This window comes from Gopherus flavomarginatus, chromosome 5 (assembly GCF_025201925.1).
Source record: "Gopherus flavomarginatus isolate rGopFla2 chromosome 5, rGopFla2.mat.asm, whole genome shotgun sequence".
NCBI classification, from domain to species: Eukaryota; Metazoa; Chordata; order Testudines; family Testudinidae; genus Gopherus; species Gopherus flavomarginatus.
In genome coordinates this window covers 83139432-83157840 of record NC_066621.1, presented here as the reverse complement: position 1 = coordinate 83157840, position 18409 = coordinate 83139432, and the positions used below count along the sequence as shown (strand labels likewise).

General features: G+C 41.7%; 1 protein-coding gene across 3 annotated transcripts in view; it reads right to left on the bottom strand.

The window, feature by feature from the left end:
* Positions 1–18409, bottom strand: part of TTC17 (tetratricopeptide repeat domain 17) — an 85823-nt gene that overhangs the window by 60267 nt on the left and 7147 nt on the right. For 2 of the 3 annotated variants that reach the window (XM_050955237.1, XM_050955239.1), the window contains exons 2-9: positions 8364–8453; positions 6274–6443; positions 5044–5155; positions 4450–4581; positions 3581–3690; positions 1550–1694; positions 982–1121; positions 555–715 (exon numbers count right to left, since the gene is read on the bottom strand). In XM_050955237.1, the coding sequence (XP_050811194.1) occupies positions 555–715; positions 982–1121; positions 1550–1694; positions 3581–3690; positions 4450–4581; positions 5044–5155; positions 6274–6443; positions 8364–8453 (1060 nt within the window). The remainder of the gene's footprint in view (positions 1–554; positions 716–981; positions 1122–1549; positions 1695–3580; positions 3691–4449; positions 4582–5043; positions 5156–6273; positions 6444–8363; positions 8454–18409) is intronic. The other variant, XM_050955238.1, reaches the window with a different exon arrangement.

Below are 18409 nucleotides of genomic sequence, written 5' to 3'. Positions count from 1 at the left end.
TAGTGAACTGTAATGAAGTCCACATGGCTAGTTAGCACGTGGCAAGCTAGTGCACTGCAGATTTGCACCCAGCACTAACTTGCAATGTAGATAAGTCCTTAGAATAACTTGTCTAACAAAACTCAAATATAGTTTAGTATTAAGTAGGGGGGATGATTTTTTTGTCAGATGTTTTCCTGCACAATTACCCAGCCTCCATTATTTAAAGGCCTCAAAATGTTCACCATTTCCATTTCTAGCTATGATGAACTACAGTTCCTCATTAAGCCAATCAACATGAGCTGTACTAGCTCAGGGCCACCCAAGAACAACAGAACATGCTCCCTCTTCCTGAAACTAAGCATGCTGTTTTATACATTTTTGCCTTTGCCAGACAAGGACTCATGGACTGATCTGAGAACATTTCACACACAACTTTTTCAAAATCAAAATGAAATGGCCACTTAAGAGTATCATAACCAAATATGCGAGTGAACTGTTTCACTACATTAAGCTGTGACTGAAAGTGACTAACTCTTACTTGTTACACTCAGTGCTCATTACAAAATCTGTACCTAGTTGTGCCTCTTTTGCCATCTGCGTCTCATGGATGATGTTCCTTAGGATTTGCTCCTCTTGAATCAGCTTGTGCTTCTCTAAGATCTCCTGTTGCCTCAGGTAATGGTCATGCTGTTTTTGATACTCCTTCAACTCATTTAACGTTCGCTGAAGTGATCTTAAAATTTGACACCAGGAAAGTTTATGTTGAATTGTTTTAAACATTAGCCATCGTTGTCGTTTCACATTCATATGAAACTTTTGGTTGCTTAAAATAATTTGTATTATTTATGATTATGCAATAGTTGTAAACTGTAGTAAGTTAAAACATATCACCGTTTTACCACAATGGTGAGCAATAATCACAGGAACCGAACTTTGAGAATGAGACCACTTGCATATGAATTTTTGTTAGGCTTTTCAGAGGACGCATGTCTCAGTTACCTATGCTGAGCTTCCAGTTTCTGCTCAAGTTTTTGCTGACATAGGACAGCGTGCTTCCTTTTTATAGCTTGTTCAAACCCTGGTTTGGCCTGTAAAGCATGATCATAACACAGGACTGAGTGGTTGTACTCCCCAAGCATCTGAAGAATGATTGAAAGAAAGAGAAAGTTAGCCACTGTTCAGCAATATTTAATGAAACGTTTCCAGTGATTAATAAGATGAGTTTTTTTACTTCAATTTATATTGATTTCTGTTTTAATCAGCAGCCAATCTCCTCTGAAATTAGAACCATGTTGTTGGGTAAGTCAGCTAGAAGACTGGTCTTGCTCTAAAAGATGTTTTCAGCAGCAGACATAAGCTTTTCTTTGTTAGTTGAAAGAGACTAATTTCTCTGCAAAGAGGTCTGAATCCAAGCAATTTAAATATCAAGCTTGAACAATGTGTGAAATTTACTGCAAGATCATTTAATTACTGTGCCGTATTTTAAAAGTGCTGCAACTACGAACAAACAGATTAAATTACAGTATCTGGTATTCTGCAGTTCTTGGAAAATAAAAATCTTATTTACTGCGTATATATTTCCCAAAGTGTAATAGCTGGTAAAGAAGTCGCTGTAATCCAGAGCTGCATGGACCACGATGGCTGCATCTGCTGAGAAATGAGCCCTGTGTAGAACATTTGCCAAGTTTACCAGTGCAATATCTTTACTGTGCCTAGAGAAAGAAGGAAAAAAAAAAATATAGATAAAAAAGATGCCTGATAATGAGTTTCTTTATGCATGTTTCTCATGTGCTCTCCAGGCACATATTACAAGGACTTTCCAAAACTAAGAGCAGCTAGTAAACGTTGCAAGTATCTAGATGTGTTGATGTACTCCCTGGAAGACCTCTGCATACCCCCAGGGTACGTGTGCCCCTGTTTGAGAACCGCTGATCCAGCCAAAATATATTCTCAAAGTAAGTTCACCCAAACAGGCTTCTAGTTGACTGAGTAATGAGTAGTTTTTTCACAGACAAGGAAACCAATTTTTAATATTGGATTGTTCCAGCCGAGGTGTCATTTGGATGGACGGCATTATGTTTATGAAAATGTTGTACTGTTTTTCTTTTTTATACTCCATTTCTGTACTTTAAAATAAAATGTACATGCAACCTTTATTTCTCATACAGGGTGTATAGACTAAAACTACTCAAGCTTCATTTAGCAGCCCAGAATCATAAACCAGAATCATAGAGCAACACAAATTTAAAATAAAACTAGGTACATTACTGAATCTCCTCACAATAGTATCTGTACATATCCTAAAATATTTATGGATTTATCATTATAACATCCCTGTGAGGTATTATCCACATTGTGCTGATGAATAACTGACAAGAAAAGCATTAAATGACTTGCATCAAGATCATGATTTCATGGCAGAGCCAGAAACTAAACGTAGATCTTTTACATCCCAGACCAATGTCTTAACTATTAGACCATCCTCCTGCTCCTTCATCATTCCAAAAGTCACAGTGAGCAAGCAGGATTTACCTCATTAAGGTATTTAAAGAATTTGCTGAAGCGCCATCTTGCAAGTTTCAGAAAACTAGAATGTATTGTTTACTAGAATATACTAAGATAGCAGTTCAAAGCCGTGCTTCAGCCACCTACAGCCAACCTTAAGTTGTTGTTTTGAGAATGAAATCAAAAGTGGGTTTATAACCTCTAAAGAAAGCCACCCCTATTCAGCTACACACCCTCCCCAATGGCACAGCAGAGGTTTCTTCAGTGCCAACCATGTAGGATAAGAAGCGATAAGAGCACTGAGCTTAATTACAAATACCATACATTGCAACTTCTGAGTCATTAGTTTTCAGTTTTAATTAATGCACCTTATAGGTGTCTACTCTCTCTTGTACTGCTGTTCCAGGTTAACCTTTTCTAAATGGTGTTTTCCTGGCAAACCACTGGATTTTGAAAATTGATGTTTGAAGAGTGGCTTTAAATGGATATTAACATTGTTGGTGGCATTTTCCCGATACAGTAGAACGCTACGCATTCATCTAGGGGGACATTCACAGATTTAGTAGCCAGAGAATAACCCTTCCCAACAGACTAGAGAATCTCCAGGGATACTACTGGAGCCCTAAAATTGCAACAGCCACTGCTGTTCTTGTGCTCCCAATCTGACAAGACTCCATTACAAGATGTGCCTCGACACTAATAGTTTAGTGTTGGTTATGTTCACATCTCATTGCACCAACTGTTCTGCAGCACATTTCGTACCTCCTCTACAGAATTTGGCCAATAAGTTTCTACTAAAAAGCAGCAAGACTGTAATTCTTTTGGTATTGTCAGGTTTGTGGATTACTGAAGGGAAAGACTGCACAATTCTAATGTAAATTGAATAAAATTTTCAGTCTTCATCTCCTGACTATTTCATGCTCTTAAGAACTATTTAAAACTATAGCTGCTTAACAGTGAAACTCTGGCAGTCTCTATTCAGTAGACTATCACCTATTTCTTAGGATACAATTTTCAGTAACTAAAAAGCCATGCATTGTTTATGCTAAACACAAAGCAGACTGGAAAAGGAACCTGTATCAGCTGCTCTCACCTTGAGGAGAAGTGGAGAGCCCGCATGGCACACTCAACTACCTGATATGGTTCATTCTTTATTCGCCAATAAAATGAGGCCATATTATACAGCACCCAGGAAGAAGAGTTCTGTAAGAAAACACATGTCTGTAACAACTGTAACAATCCAAGAGCCAAGGTATAAACCAATAGGCTGACTAGACTCTAACTGGTATGGGAGGCAGAATTAAACTCTGAACAAGCCTTCAGTTATGCCTCTCCTTCTGCAACAATGTCCTTCGATAGGAGCTGGGAGCATTTAAAGGGAGAATGAATCAGCATATAAATACATCAAGGACATACGAATCCCAACGTTAACTTTCACAAGGATGCCTGAAGTGATCATTTAAGCACCAACAGTTTTATTTTAAGCTGAATAAGGAATGTGCACAGCAGTATAGTGCAGAAAAATCTTTGCGAAAATGGCCATTCAATTCCATCATTTTGTCTTTTTGATGCCTTTGCTCTTTAATAACTTGAGTTCTATTTCAAATGTTCAGGCTGTTAAGGGATGACTGTGTATTTTCTGTGGTTTGATGAGCTACATCTCACCAGTTACTAAAGCTGAACTTTAAATCATGTCCATTTACTTCTCTGGCTGCTGATCCTCACTGCAGTCAAAGACATGGCATCCTGTGATGTGTTGATTTTCCAGTGGAAAACACTGAAGTGCTGCCCCATGTACCAGGGATCTCAACATTTGTTGGCACTTGCACATAATGAATAGTATGTGGACAGACAGTCCCTATAGTGTTGTACTCCACAAATACCCTGTATATTCAGCAGCACAAGAGCTTCTTGAGGCTGTTATTGTGCATGCCACAACTATGGGGGTCCCTACTGTCATACCTTCATTAGACCTTCATAAATACGATGGCCTATGTCCTCTATACTTCTTCCTAAACGTCGGGATAAGTAAATGGAGATAGGATCTTCTTTAGGTAACAAGGGTGCGGAAAGATTAACTCTCTCTTGAACACCCTAGATTGAGGGAAGAGAACACAAAACTTTCAGTAGATATTTATTATTGAGGCTACAAGAGTACAATACAGAAGATTTCAGGAAAATTTACAAAATAATACTTTATGCTCCTGTAACATCTTCCTCCCAAGTATCTCAAAGTTTGTCAAGTTTCTTAAGCTTCATCCCTGAGACACAAGCATTATACTCAATCTTTTACAGATGGGAAAACATCAGAATGATATTTATGCAAACACATCCAAAAGCAGCATCTCATCCTGGATTCTACACTAGAAACTTTTGCCACTACAGTAATGTTGCTTAGAGGTCTGATTTTTATACAGCTTTTCTATACCAGCACAAGCACTTTTGTGCTGGTACAAGCGGCATTTAGATTTGGAAGGTTTCCCAAAAGCTATACCAGCAAACCCCTTCAAACCATCAGGCAACAGGAGGAGAAACACCTTGCAATTGCCTACTTACCCGTAAGTGCTGAAAAGCATGAATGCTGTATGGAAGATCTAGAATTTTTGTACAGTCTGGTTGTTCTAGGTCTGGAGGTACAGGAGACTTTGTATCTATATAGTCTTCAGGCCTAAAACCAGAAAGCAACATATCAAACTCAGTGCTTACAAGTGCTTTAATCCATAAAGTTCACAAGAGGCTTTAGCGAAACAGAGTTAGTCAAAAGTGCCAACATTTTGTGCTAAACTGACCACTACTTTAAAAAAATTGGCATCTGTGTTTGAGCTAGTTAGCACCCCTGAAGCACACTCTCAGATTTATGAGTCAGTACAGGGGATAACAGTACTTTACTTTCAGAGCAAAGCCCCAAATCAGTGAATTGTTAGCTGCCTTAGAAGAGACAGATTGATAGTTAGAAAGATACTATTTGGAAGATGTTCGTAATACATGTTGAGGAACATCTGTCCACTCAATGTGTTTCTGTTGTAATTATTCTTCCCTCTACAAGGCAGATAGCAATACATTCTGACCGGAGAAGTCTCTTAGACTGTGATATACATATATTATGAACAGTGAAGAGAAACCTGTAGAATCTGGAAATGGGGCTAGACACCTCAGATCTAAGGAGAGAAAGTTTTAAATAAAGTAACCCTTCTTGACCCCTCACGTACACAAATGGCAAGACAGAAAGATCAGCCCTGAAGATCACCTCAACCAAAAAGGTTGAGCTTCACATGGACTATTCATATTCCTTTGATCTTCTAAGCATTGCAGTTAAGCAGTATTTGATTCATTAGCTTTCTACTTCTGGAGATGCAACTTCAAATCTGTCTTGAGTTAGAAATGAAGCAGGTGGTTTCAGTCTGCTCCACACTAGAGGAAATTTATTCATTTAAAAACCCCACCACCACCTTGTAGCTTGATTCACATGACTGACAGTCACTGCTCAGGAGAAATCCTGGTTAGGAACATTAGTGTCTTTATAGATCAACACAGACGAAAGCCCCGAAATGCAACACTACAGGTCAGGACTGAAGTACATTAGTGTGGGGAGGAAAGCAGTACTCCTCCACATATAGTGAAAACTACTCCAACATTAACACACAATAAAAACAGTTGTCATCCAAGAGAACTATCATCTGACAATTTCTTAAAAATTCTCTGTATTAACTTTTTTTGATCTCACGCTCAGGTATTAATTTTCATTTTGTAAAACCTTATTAAAGTACATGAGTTTCATCTCATTACCTGATATCTTTGCTCTCTAAGGTGATGTATGTGCCATCATACAGATCCAGGTCCCCCAAGGGCACCTTTGCTTTAATGCAGTCTGGATCCTCTTTATTATGCCTTTGTTCCAGCCCTGTGTCTCTGTCTTCATTCTCCTCTATATGAATCTTTTGAGCAACTAATTGTTTCTGTAGGAATAAGAGAAAGAGTTTATTTCCTCAATATATGCATGTTTCTATATCCCTACTGACAGGACACTTGCACAAGCCAAGTTTCTTTCTTACCAAAGCAGCCCATCTAAACAACCAACAGCACCACCACTTAAACAGGTCTCCCTTTGGAAATCAGAGACATCTTCCCTCATTTCAGAGTGTCTTTTACAGATATTTTGATTTCTACTTACAGGGGAAAAAAAAAGTATTAACTGACCAGATCCTCCTTTATTTCTCCCATTGTCCCTAAAGAATAACCAAATACCACTCAAAATTAACTGTAGATAAATTTACAAACAGAAAGAGGAAACACCACAATACGAAGTGTAGACTCCTTGTGACAGGGTCTATCAGGTCTTTGCAATTCCATACAGGAGGGCCCACAGCTCTGCTGCACCCTGCTCCAGGAAACAGTCGAGAGGAAAAGAGCAGCCATTTTCAAAACCAGTGAGATCTGATCCTTCAGCAGTCAGAAGGGCGTGGGACTAGCAACAGCCAATCAACGGCCAGCAGGTCAAAATAAAAGGCTCTGCCTGCAGCCAGCAAGTCAGTTCCCAGGCTGCAGCCAGAGGAGCTAGGCCTGGCTCATTACTACACACAATCAGTGGCAGATGAAACCCTGTTGATTCAATTCCAGAGAGAAAATTTAACCCAGAAAGGGCCAGAATTTATTTTGCTTATAAACTGGCCCAGAAGGGCATGGAACAGTTTCTATTTTTGAGTTCGTTATGCCATGGAAGGTGTTTTGAACTATGTGACCTGGCCAGAGGGCTGAGTCAGGGAAGACTCAGAGGCAAGCTGACAGTCTGCAGCTAAACCAATTTAGAACTCCAAGCAATGCTTCTTCTTAGCAGCCTGTGGAATTCATTACACCAGGCAGCAGAATCAAATAATTTAGCAGGAATATTTTTTAAAAAGCTAATGTAGGTTTTATGGATAATATTATGAATATTAACAATATATTTAGCAATACAGCCCAAGACAATACCACCAGATTTATCAGACTTCCAGCAGAAAAAGCCTATACAGGTCTCTCGCAACTTACGCACATTTAACATGCGCAATTTCAACTATACGCGCAGGGCCGGAGTGGGAGGGCGTGGCATGGCCTCAAGATTTAAAGGTCTTGGGGCACCAGCTGTGGCTGGGAGTCCCAGGGCCTTTAAATCACCCAGGAGCCTCCCAGCTGCAGAGGTGGCTGGTAGCCCCTGTGACGAACTAAAGGGCCCGAAGCTCCAGCCACCTTGGAGCTCTGGGCCCTTTAAATGCCAGCCCGAGCCTGGCTGCCAAAACTGTGGGTGGGATTTAAAGGGCTCCTCCGGGCTCCTCACTGTGGCGGGAAGCCCGGCGGAACCCTTTAAATCCCACCCACAGCTCCGGCAGCGGGGCTGGGGGGAGCATTTAAAGGGCTCCACCGGGCTCCTCGCTGTGGTGGAACCCTTTAAAACCCATCCGCAGCTCCGGTGGCGGGGCCAGGGCCATCATTTAAAGGGCTCCACCGGGCTCCCCGCTGCAGTGGGAAGCCCGGCGGAGCCCTTTAAATCCTGCCAGCAGCTCTGACGGCGGGGCGGGGGTGCATTTAAAGGGCTCCACCCCCCACCCCGGCCCAGCTGCAGGAGCTGCGGGCGGGGTTTAAAGGGCTTAGGGATATAATTTTGGCTATTCATGGTTTTCGCTTTACACGATAACCGCAGAACCGAATGCCCGCCTAAGATGAGACTTGCTTGTAAAGGCAGGGAAGAATTCCTTTTTCTTCCACTGAAACAGCACTGCACGCTCAGACATGTGAATTATGTTCCCTGCTCAAACCTCTATCCCTAGATGGCATTTGCACAGCCTTTTTCACCAAAGCACTTTACAAACAGTCATGTATTAATCCTCACAACACTGCATTACCTCCAGCTCTTTGAGGTAGTTTACCGTTGTTTCTTGTCTCATTAGTATCACCAAATCATGAGGATGTTTTAAGTTCATTGGCGAATCCACCTGCAAAACAGTTGAAAATGTAATTGTTTTAATCTGGAGAATGTTACAGCTTTGACAAATAGAGTTTTAAAAATCAAAATTAATACTTAAAGGCTCAAACCAGTTTTATGGAGCTGTTGAACTAATTTCAGAAGTTTTTACCTTCAGACATTCCCAGTCTGAAGGGGCTCTGAGTTTACAGTTCAGTTGAGGATTTATTTTCAACTCTGTTCAAATATCTTCAGGTGTACAGCTTCCACTAATGATAATGGCAAATGGATGATTAAACCTCTTATTTTATATGAATTTCTAAAACATCCATTACTGTAGTACCAAAGACCTTAAATAGATTGCAGTGATCAGTTTTAAAACATTTCCATCATAAAGTCCCTCTAAGTATACAACACAAAAGTAATGTAAGCTATCACCTTAACGAACCCACCTACTTTCAACCCTTTTCAAGAATTTACTTACTCAGAAGACTGGAAATAAATGAGCATAACACTGCACCATGAAGTGTCAGATCAAGAGCAAAGCACACTCCAGAAGTTAAGGTTTTCAACCAAAAACATCTTGCTTCTGTCTCAATAGTTCATATGCAGAGACTGGTAGCTCAATATGTAGGGCTACACTGTAGGTAAGTCAAGTCACACTCCATGACAGTGATGTGCAGAAGGAGGCATTCAGCTAGCTGTGGAACTACATACCAGAGTTGGAATGATGTGATCCTTTCCTGATGCCAGTTTAGCTCTGCCACCTGGTGTGGAAGTGGCAGGGCCACAGCACACCTCAACTCGTTTGGAAAAGTGTCTCACACTGCTCCTGGATCCAGACCCTCTCAGACTTTGCACTCAGGAAGTATAAGAACTGGGATTGGAGCTAGCCACAGCATGGGGAGCTCTTTGTGTTCTCTCCTAGCTCTACTTCACACACCACAGTGGCCCAGCCAATCAGTAATTACTTATATATGCATGGAATTATCAATACATCCTTTTCTATACAAAGGTTCACAGACGATATTGGCCTACTGTGACACTACACCCCATATTCGTCATAGTGATATGATTATGGCATAATTATGATGCATTTTGTATAAGATAGGTCATGTCAGATGTCACTGGAAAAGTTAAGATAGTGATATTCAGTAAATCATTTGTGTGCATGTATCATTTTTGTACCTAAAGTTATGAATATTGACTATGTATCTGTATTTCAACTGTGCTTACTCTGAGTAGCATGCACAGCTAGCCTTTCAGATACAACAAAGAGGCTAGACAGTGTTGATGGCCCACTAGCAAAGACAATGGGCTATGGAAGAGTTCAGCCTTCCCATAAATGTTTCAGCTGGCCTGTAAGTAATATGTGACCAGACCACATGATACTGAACTCCATTTTGAGTACCTGTGTTTTTCCACAAACTGGGCTGGGAACTGTTTTTGGAATGAATGGTTCCTGCCATATGTTAAAGCTAGATAAAGGGGTTTGTGTGTGAGAGACATCATCTAGGGTCCTCACTCCCCACACAAGAGAACTCCTGGGAACATCTGACAAACAAAGACTGAACTGGAGAAAGTGCTGGTCCCAGACTAAAAGGATTTCTAGCCTATGTACAGAAACCCTATGGACTGCTTGTATCATCACTAGGGCTACGTTTTAGACATGGATATTTTTAGTAAAAGTCATGGATCGGTCATGGGCAGTAAATAAAAATTCATGGGCCAGAGACCTGTCCATGACTTTTACTAAAAATACCCCTGACTAAAACTGGAGCCACAGGTGCTGAGGACCAGGGGGTGCAGCCCAGGGAAGCACCACAGGTGCTGGGGAGGAGAAGCACTGTGGGTGCTGGGGGGAGGGAGGAGTTGGTGGGGCTGGGGCAGGCTCCTTACCCAGCTCCCTAGAGCTCCATGTGCTGCCTCTGCTCCATCCCAAGCCCCCGTTCTGCAGCTCCCATTGGCTGGGAACCACAGCCAATTGGGAGCTGTGAGAGCAGTGCCTGGCTGCCAGCAGAGGCAACGTGTGGAGCTAGGGGAGCTGAGGGAGAGGAGGCCCCCCAGGTAAGCACTGGCCCCAACCCCAAGCCTTAAGCCCCCCCACACCCAAACTCCTGCTGACAGGGGATGGGGGACCCCGAGACTGCTCTGCCAGCAGCCAGTGTGACTGACTAGGGGACTGCCCAAGCTGTTCAGCCAGCTCCTGGGCCAGCCACACAGGGCTGCTGCAGAAGTCATGGAAAGTCACAGAATCCGTGACTTCTGTGACAAACATGGAGCTTTAATCATCAGCCTGGGTGAGAAACTGCTTATTCACATCCAATCTATCCAGCATTTTATGCTTAGTTTGCAGTTTTGTTTATCTGTTAGGTAATCTGCTTTGATCTGTTTGCTATAAGTGTCACTTCTAATCACTTAAAGTCTATCTTTTGTAGTTAATAAACTTGTTTGTTTGCTTTATTTAAACCAATGTGCCTTTAAGTGAAGTGTGTTGAGGAAAAATCTCAGCATGGTTAACACGGGCTTGCTGCATATCTTCCCCACATCGAGGGAAGAGTGAACTATTTATGAGCTTACATGGTACAGATTCCTGTGCAGTGCAAGATGGTATAATTCTGGGTTTATCCTCCAGTAGGGGGTGCATACCTGGAGAGCTGGGAAATTTTCTGATGTCTGCTGTTTGCACTCAGATAGCTCAGTTTGGGTGGGTGGCGCCACCTGCTGTCGTGTTGGATGACAACAGGGCCTGGTGAAGCTGAGTGTAAATGTCCACAAAGAAGTGTGAGCTGGGCCAGCCCAGCCGGGTCGTTAGAGGGTTACAACAGTTCTCACAGCTCCCAGACTGCATCCCGGGGTGACAACCTATCACACCTATTACCAGTGCCAGCTAGCATCTGCTCCTTTACCACAAATGAATTAAGCCTGCACTGTGGATTTGAAGGTGTCATAACCTAGTCCCAGATTTGGACCTTAGCGTCCAAAATATGGGGGTTAGCATGAAAACCTCCAAGCTTAGTTACCAGCTTGGACCTGGTAAAGCTGCCACCACCCAAAAAATTAGAGTGTTTTGGGGCACTCTGGTCCCCCCAAACCTTCCCTGGGGACCCCAAGACCCAAATCCCTTGAGTCTCACAACAAAGGGAAATAAACCTTTTCCCTTCCCCTCCTCCAGGTGTTCCTGGAGACACACACAGAAGCAAGCTCCGTGAATCTAAATAGAGGGATTCCACCCTCCCCATTCCCAGCCTTGGAAAACAGAAGTACCGAGAGCTAATCTCTCTTCCCCTCTCACCCAGAGGGAATGCAAAGTCAGGCTAGTAAATCTAACACACACAGATTTCCCCCTGACTTCTTCCTCCCACCAATTCCCTGGTGAGCACAGACTCAATTCCCTGGAGTTCCCCACTAAAGAAAAACTCCAACAGGTCTTAAAAAGAAAGCTTTATATAAAAAGAAAGAAAAATACATAAAAATGGTCTCTCTGTATCAAGGTGACAAATACAGGGTCAATTGCTTAAAAGAAATATGAATAAACAGCCTTATTCAAAAAGAATACAATTCAAAACACTCCAGCAACTACATACATGTAAATACAAAAAAACAAACCTATCTTTGTACTCACAACTTGGAAACAGAAGATTAGAAAGCAGGAAATAGAAGAATCCTTCCCATAGCCGAGAGGGAGATAGGCAGAAGACCCAAGAACAAAGGACTCACACACAAACTTCCCTCCACCCAGATCTGAAAAAGTCTGGTTTCCTGATTGGTCCTCTGGTCAGGTGTTTCAGGTACTTCTTTCCAGGTGTAAGAGACATTAACCCTTAGCTATCTGTTTATGACAGAAGGTTCCAGGTTTAAACCTTGATGATTATCCATGGAGGGTGGATGGGAGGGGGAGTGCAAGAGAGGGTCCATTATAGAATAGAAAAGGCCTAGAAAATTCCATAGCAAGAAACGTTAAGAATATTGTTAGGGTTACAACATCAACTTCAACTGCGACAATCTTTAGTTACATGATCACATATTGATTCTCCCCCACTGAGCCCTCCTCATTCAGCACACAAGCCAGTATTACATAGTGAATGAAGTGGCGGTCCTTAGGACCTTTACCTCATTTGCAGACATTTGAATGTGAGCAAATGAATCAGTGTCATACTGGTCGCAATCTATTTTAAAGTTTATTCTAGCGCCCAGCATAGTATCCAAGCCTTGTGTCATGGTATAATCCCCCACTCTGAACCTTAGCGTCCAAAAGATGGGGTACCAGCATGAATTCCTCTAAGCTCAATTACCAGCTCAGTACTTGTAGCGCTGCCACCAACCAGGAATTCCAGCGCCTGGTACACTCTGGTCCCCCCAGAACCTTGCCCGGGACCCCCAAGATCCAGTCCCTCTGGATCTTAACACAAGGAAAGTAAACCCTTTCCCTCACCGTTGCCTCTCCCAGGCTTCCCCTCCCTGGGTCACCCTGGAAGATTACTGTGATTCAAACTCCTTGAATCTTAAAACAGAGGAAAATTCACCTTCCCCTCTCCTTCTCTCTCCCCCTCCCAGATTCTCCCTGAGAGAGAAAGTAATCCTAACACAGGGAGAAATTAACCTCTCTCCTCCGCTTCCCTCCTTTCTCCCCACCACTTCCCTGGTGAATCCAGATCCCGTCCCCTGGGATCTCACACCAGAATAAAAAAAACAAACAATCAGGTTCTTAAACAAGAAAAGCTTTTAATTAAAGAAAGAAAAAACAGTAAAAATTATCTTTGTAAATTTAAGATGCAATATGTTACAGGGTCTTTCAGCTATAGACACTGGGAATACCCTCCCAGCCCAAGTATACAAGTACAAATTAAAATCCTTTCAGCAAAATACAAATTTGAACTCCTTCCAGCCAAATACACATTTGCAAATAAAGAAAACAAACATAAGCCTAACTCGCCTTATCTACCTAGTACTTACTATTCTGAGCACATAAGAGACTGTATCAGAGAGATTGGAGAGAAACCTAGTTGCACGTCTGGTCGCTCTCAGAACCCAGAGAGAACAAACACCAAAAACTAACAGCACACACAAAAACTTCCCTCCCTCAAGATTTGAAAGTATCCTGTCCCCTGATTGGTCCTCTAGTCAGGTGACAGCCAGGCTCACTGAACTTGTTAACCCTTTACAGGCAAAAGAGACATGAAGTACTCCTGTTCTATTAACCCTTAACTACCTGTTTATGACACCTTGTAATATTTTACTGTATTATTCCTTTAAAATGAAAAGAGATTGTTGTTTAGAAGAACTTGAATTACCCCCCTCCCCTAAAATAAATATAACCAAGCAGTAACATCCTTGAGTTTACTCAAGCCATTTCCACCTGCCAGGAAACTACATCAAGGTTTGGTAATGTCACATTTCCCACTCTCCGGCATTTTCACCTTAAGTATTGGAGTCTGTAGTTTACATACAGAGGTAGAGCTTCATTTTCTGATGACAATCATTACAAATACTCTACATCAGTGTAAATAATGAGGAATATGATCAAATATGTTTGTTGACCTTTTTTTTAAGAATGACGTAGAGCAGGGGTAGGCAACCTATGGCACGTGTTTTCAGTGGCACTCGCACTGCCTGGGTCCTGGAAACCGGTCCGGGGGGCTCTGCATTTTAATTTATTTTAAATGAAGCTTCTAAACATTTTACAAATCTTATTTATTTTACATACAACAATAGTTTAATTATATATTATAGACTTATAGAAAGAGACCTTGTAAAAGAGTTAAAATGTATTATTGGCACCCAAAACCTTAAATTAGAGTGAATAAATGAAGACTCGGCACACCACTTCTGAAAGGTTGCCGACCCCTGCTGTAGAGCCTGAATTGAGCAAAACCATGAAACGGAACATTTATTTCTGAGTAAGACTTTGACTTTTTCCTCTTAAATTTGACACCTTAGGTTCCATATTCAATTGTTTCATATGTTCAAAGCTTCCAGTTTCACAGGAGTCAGAGATGGCATTTACCCTAGCATGATCTGACAAACAAAGGGGTCTCCATGTTATAATACAACTGCTACGAAGGACTGATGTCTACTGAAGAATCTGAATGCAGATCTCTATGAAGAATAGGTTTGTGATGAAACTCTGGATCCAACATACTCAAAGTGTTCCTCTTTTGCAGCCTATAAAAGTTCTTTGAATATGGTATATTAATCTCTCTCTACTTCATTTTACCTAATCGCAAAATGGAGATATACCAGGACTTCCCCATCCTTTGCAAAGAGCATTGAGATCCACGGAAGAAGTGTGCCATATCACATTAAACAAAGCAGCATTCTTAACTGAACAATTACCAACCAGATGTTTTATGGCATTCCACACCCCAACATTTATGAAGACACGATTACAAGTTAGAAAAATCATACTACCAACTTATCTTTGGAGATTATATCCTATATTTGGGGGGAGGAAGGGAAGGTGATGTGAAGTCTTTTCCAAATCTATCTTCCATGACATTTTGCATTTAAACAGCTGCAATCTTGCTCCTCAAATCATTCAAAATGCTACCAAAATAGTCTTCCTGGCTCATGACCCTCTCCTTTCACCGTTTTCTCTACTCTCGCACCAAACTCACAACGCTTTTTCCAGTGTAAACACAAGTTGATCATTTACATCTCTAAGGTCTTCTACAACTTAGCCCTGCCCTTCCTAGCTGATCTACTAACCTCTAGGAATGCTGAGTCTATTGCCCACATTAAAAGTCATATACCGAATTCATGATAAACTGTAATAGAGCTAAAGCAATGGATTCTAAGATAGGGCTGTCTAGGTCAATCTCTCACCCATCAGCTTTGTGTCTGCCAGCAAGCATGCACACTGATCCTCTCTAGTAATCAGTCTATGGGCAGGCCTCTATTTGTCTTATGGGGGTAAATTCCAAGGATCTTGTAACAATCCTATAGCTTATGAAATAAGACAAGATGTTTCTATGAGATTCTTGGCAGTAAAGAGCAGTGGCCTCTTGTATGCTGTGGTGGTTGTCTCAACACCCAGTTTCTGAATCAAATTTTCCCCTTGATAATGGTTCCCTTCTTTCCCATTAGCTAATATATTTCCTTACCCAAAGCAGCATGTGTGGCACTAGAAATATTCTGAGGAAGAGATCCATTTTATGCATGTAGGCCTTGTTCCCACAATCACATACCATTCACACTCCAAGTGCTGTGTGTTTATGAAGTACCAGCCTATGCCTTTCCTTGTAAACCAAAATAATTCACACAAAGGTATCTGCAAAACTGAGCATTGAAAGTCTAGAGCTGCATGACTGAAGGGCTCATTTAGGTCCTGCCCACATGGGACAAGCAATGTTCAAACATGGTTGTTGGTAGAAAAATTGTGCTACAGTTCTGCTAAAGAGTGTGGGTAGGGTTTGTTTTGAGAACTGTGCAAGACAAGTTGTGCTGTAGGCTACAGTCGTAGACTGAGTTTTTATAGCACAATTTTCAGGAAAAGAATCTTTGCCACCATGTTTAAACCAGCTGTGTAACTTGCATAGTTCTGAGTGTGCTCACAAATCTTATGACAGAGGCTTTTATGTCTCCACTTCACTACTTTTATGGCACCTTTATAGCACCGAATAAGTGTTTTAATTTGCACTTTGTTGCCATGCTATCTTCACACTTCCGAATTAAGACAAGGATAAGCAGGTGCACCATTAGTATGTAACAGCATAAGAAGGGTTATTCATCTTTGCATATTTCATATGTTAAAAATGACATTTTATTCTTATGCCTCCTGTCACACTTAACATGCCCCCACTTTCTTAAAAGAAAGTAGCTATGGGAAAACACTGCAGCCTAAGATCCCACTTCAGTGCCTACACGGAGCTCTACTGAAATCAATGGGACTTCAGGAGGGCACAGTTCTATGCCTGTATGCAGCGAATTGCAGGATTAGGGCCTTTTAGTTTCATACTGTGAACAGGTGGTGTTCCTCCTTTCTCATACCAATGCGTACACACTGGATTTGGCCCAAATTTACCCCTTTTCTGCAAAAAGCCACCACCTCATACACCTTGAACTAAGCTTTCCTCCAAACTTGTCTGTTACTGTGTTTGTCACCTTTCTGAGCCTGCTTCAGGTTCCCTCTGCCTCAAATACTCTGACTTTTGAATAGGAGCTAATAGAAGCTACCTGTTTTACACTTGGCTTGGCAAAAAAATAATTATGCATCTCCATGACTGGTCCCAGCACCTGACCCACACAAACAACATAATCACTATTTCAATCCAACATCTAACCACTGATCTTCATAATATACAAATCTATGCACTTTTTCTGTCAAGCTGCAAGCACACATCAATTGATGCTTGACCAAGTACTTGCATTATAGCTCAGAAACTCCCCATCATCTGGAACAATCAAGCTAGGTTTCTTAACCCTTATGTAAAGATAGTCAGGATCAAACCTGAAAAATGCTCTTGTAAGACAAAACGCACCTGCAACTGTCTTCCAAATTTTTAAATAGAAAGGGCCTGACATCCCATTAAAGTTCTCCATTAAGCAGGCTAAGAGAAAAGTTAAAGATAGCTTGGCCAAGGATAACCTGATCTCAAATATAGCTGCTTTTTAAAATTAAGTTGTATTGTATGTGTGTTGTATGTCCTTCCCTCAAGGCTAAGATGCTACTCTGACCTAAACTTACATTTGGTGTTTTGATTGTCCTCTTCATGCTGGATGTGCTAGTCAATGCCTTGGTCTCCTTGTAAATGCGATCAAAGGGAGTTGTACTGCAGTGCTTCAGGGAGCACACACAAAATTAAACACTTGCCCTCCTCCCCAATTGCACAATGGACCCAGCAGAGCTGGAGAAGAAACTCAGTAAAGCAGTAGGCCAGATGGCCAGGCAAACTGGCATTTACAAGGAAAGTGAGGCAGGAGCTCAGTTGTCACTTTCAGTTTATCAAGTATGTCGCTCAGTCAATACCACCAGGAAAAGTAGGGGCAGGCCAGCAGATACTCTGGCAGGCAGAAAGACCAAAAATACACTATTTTCTAGTTACCTTGCTACACACACACAGGCTATTGCATTAACTAGCTCCTCCATGAATCATCCTGATGTGGAGACTCTCCCTTGTTTAAACTAGTAGCACAATTACATCCAAACCTCAGATCAACTACATAACTGTTATTTAACTTTCCTCTTCTTTTTTTGCACCTAACAGAACAGGGGAAGAGAGAGAAGACACATTATGGGACTACGTGGGATTTTATTAAGATTTCATTGCTGTGATATAAACTGCTGGTTAAGCTCCTCACTCCAGGAAAGTTTAAATGCTACACCTTGGGTCTGTTCAGGTCCTTTCTCTAGGGCACTGTTTTATTGATTGCACCATCAACCTTTAAGCAAACCTCCAAATCAAGCAGTTCAACATAAATCTAACAGCTACCTTTCCCCTGACCCGGGGAACTCCTTCATACTCCTGTCAACTCTTCCCCAGTTCTTCTATAAGCCATATGCCTGGAAGTCACCCTGCTCCAGGCCCTGACACAGGAGCAAGATTGCTTCCCATAGCCTTCCCCCTCAAACTCAGCTCTCTCAACCTTCACAGAAATGAGGGCCTCACCAGGCAATCATCTGATAATGCCTTCTATTAGGCCCAAACACCTATTCTTACACAGGCTGGCTGTCCTTTAAAGAGACAAACCACCCTGTCACAAGAGTTTGGTAAAGCTGTTTCTCTCCATCCATAAATGAGGCGTAAATGAGTTAGGCAAATAAATCCTGATAGCATTGCATTTTGTTTGCATCATTTGTGTTGGTCCTCTTTCAATTTTCCTGCTTTGCAACAGATGAAGTGTATAGTATTAGTTTTGCCACTGATCGGGTGAGTCTAAGGACTGGTCTACGAAGGAGGTGGGGGGAGGGAATCAATCTAAGATACGCAATTTCAGCTACGAGAATAGCGTAGCTGAAGTTGACGCATCTTAAATCGACTTAGATTG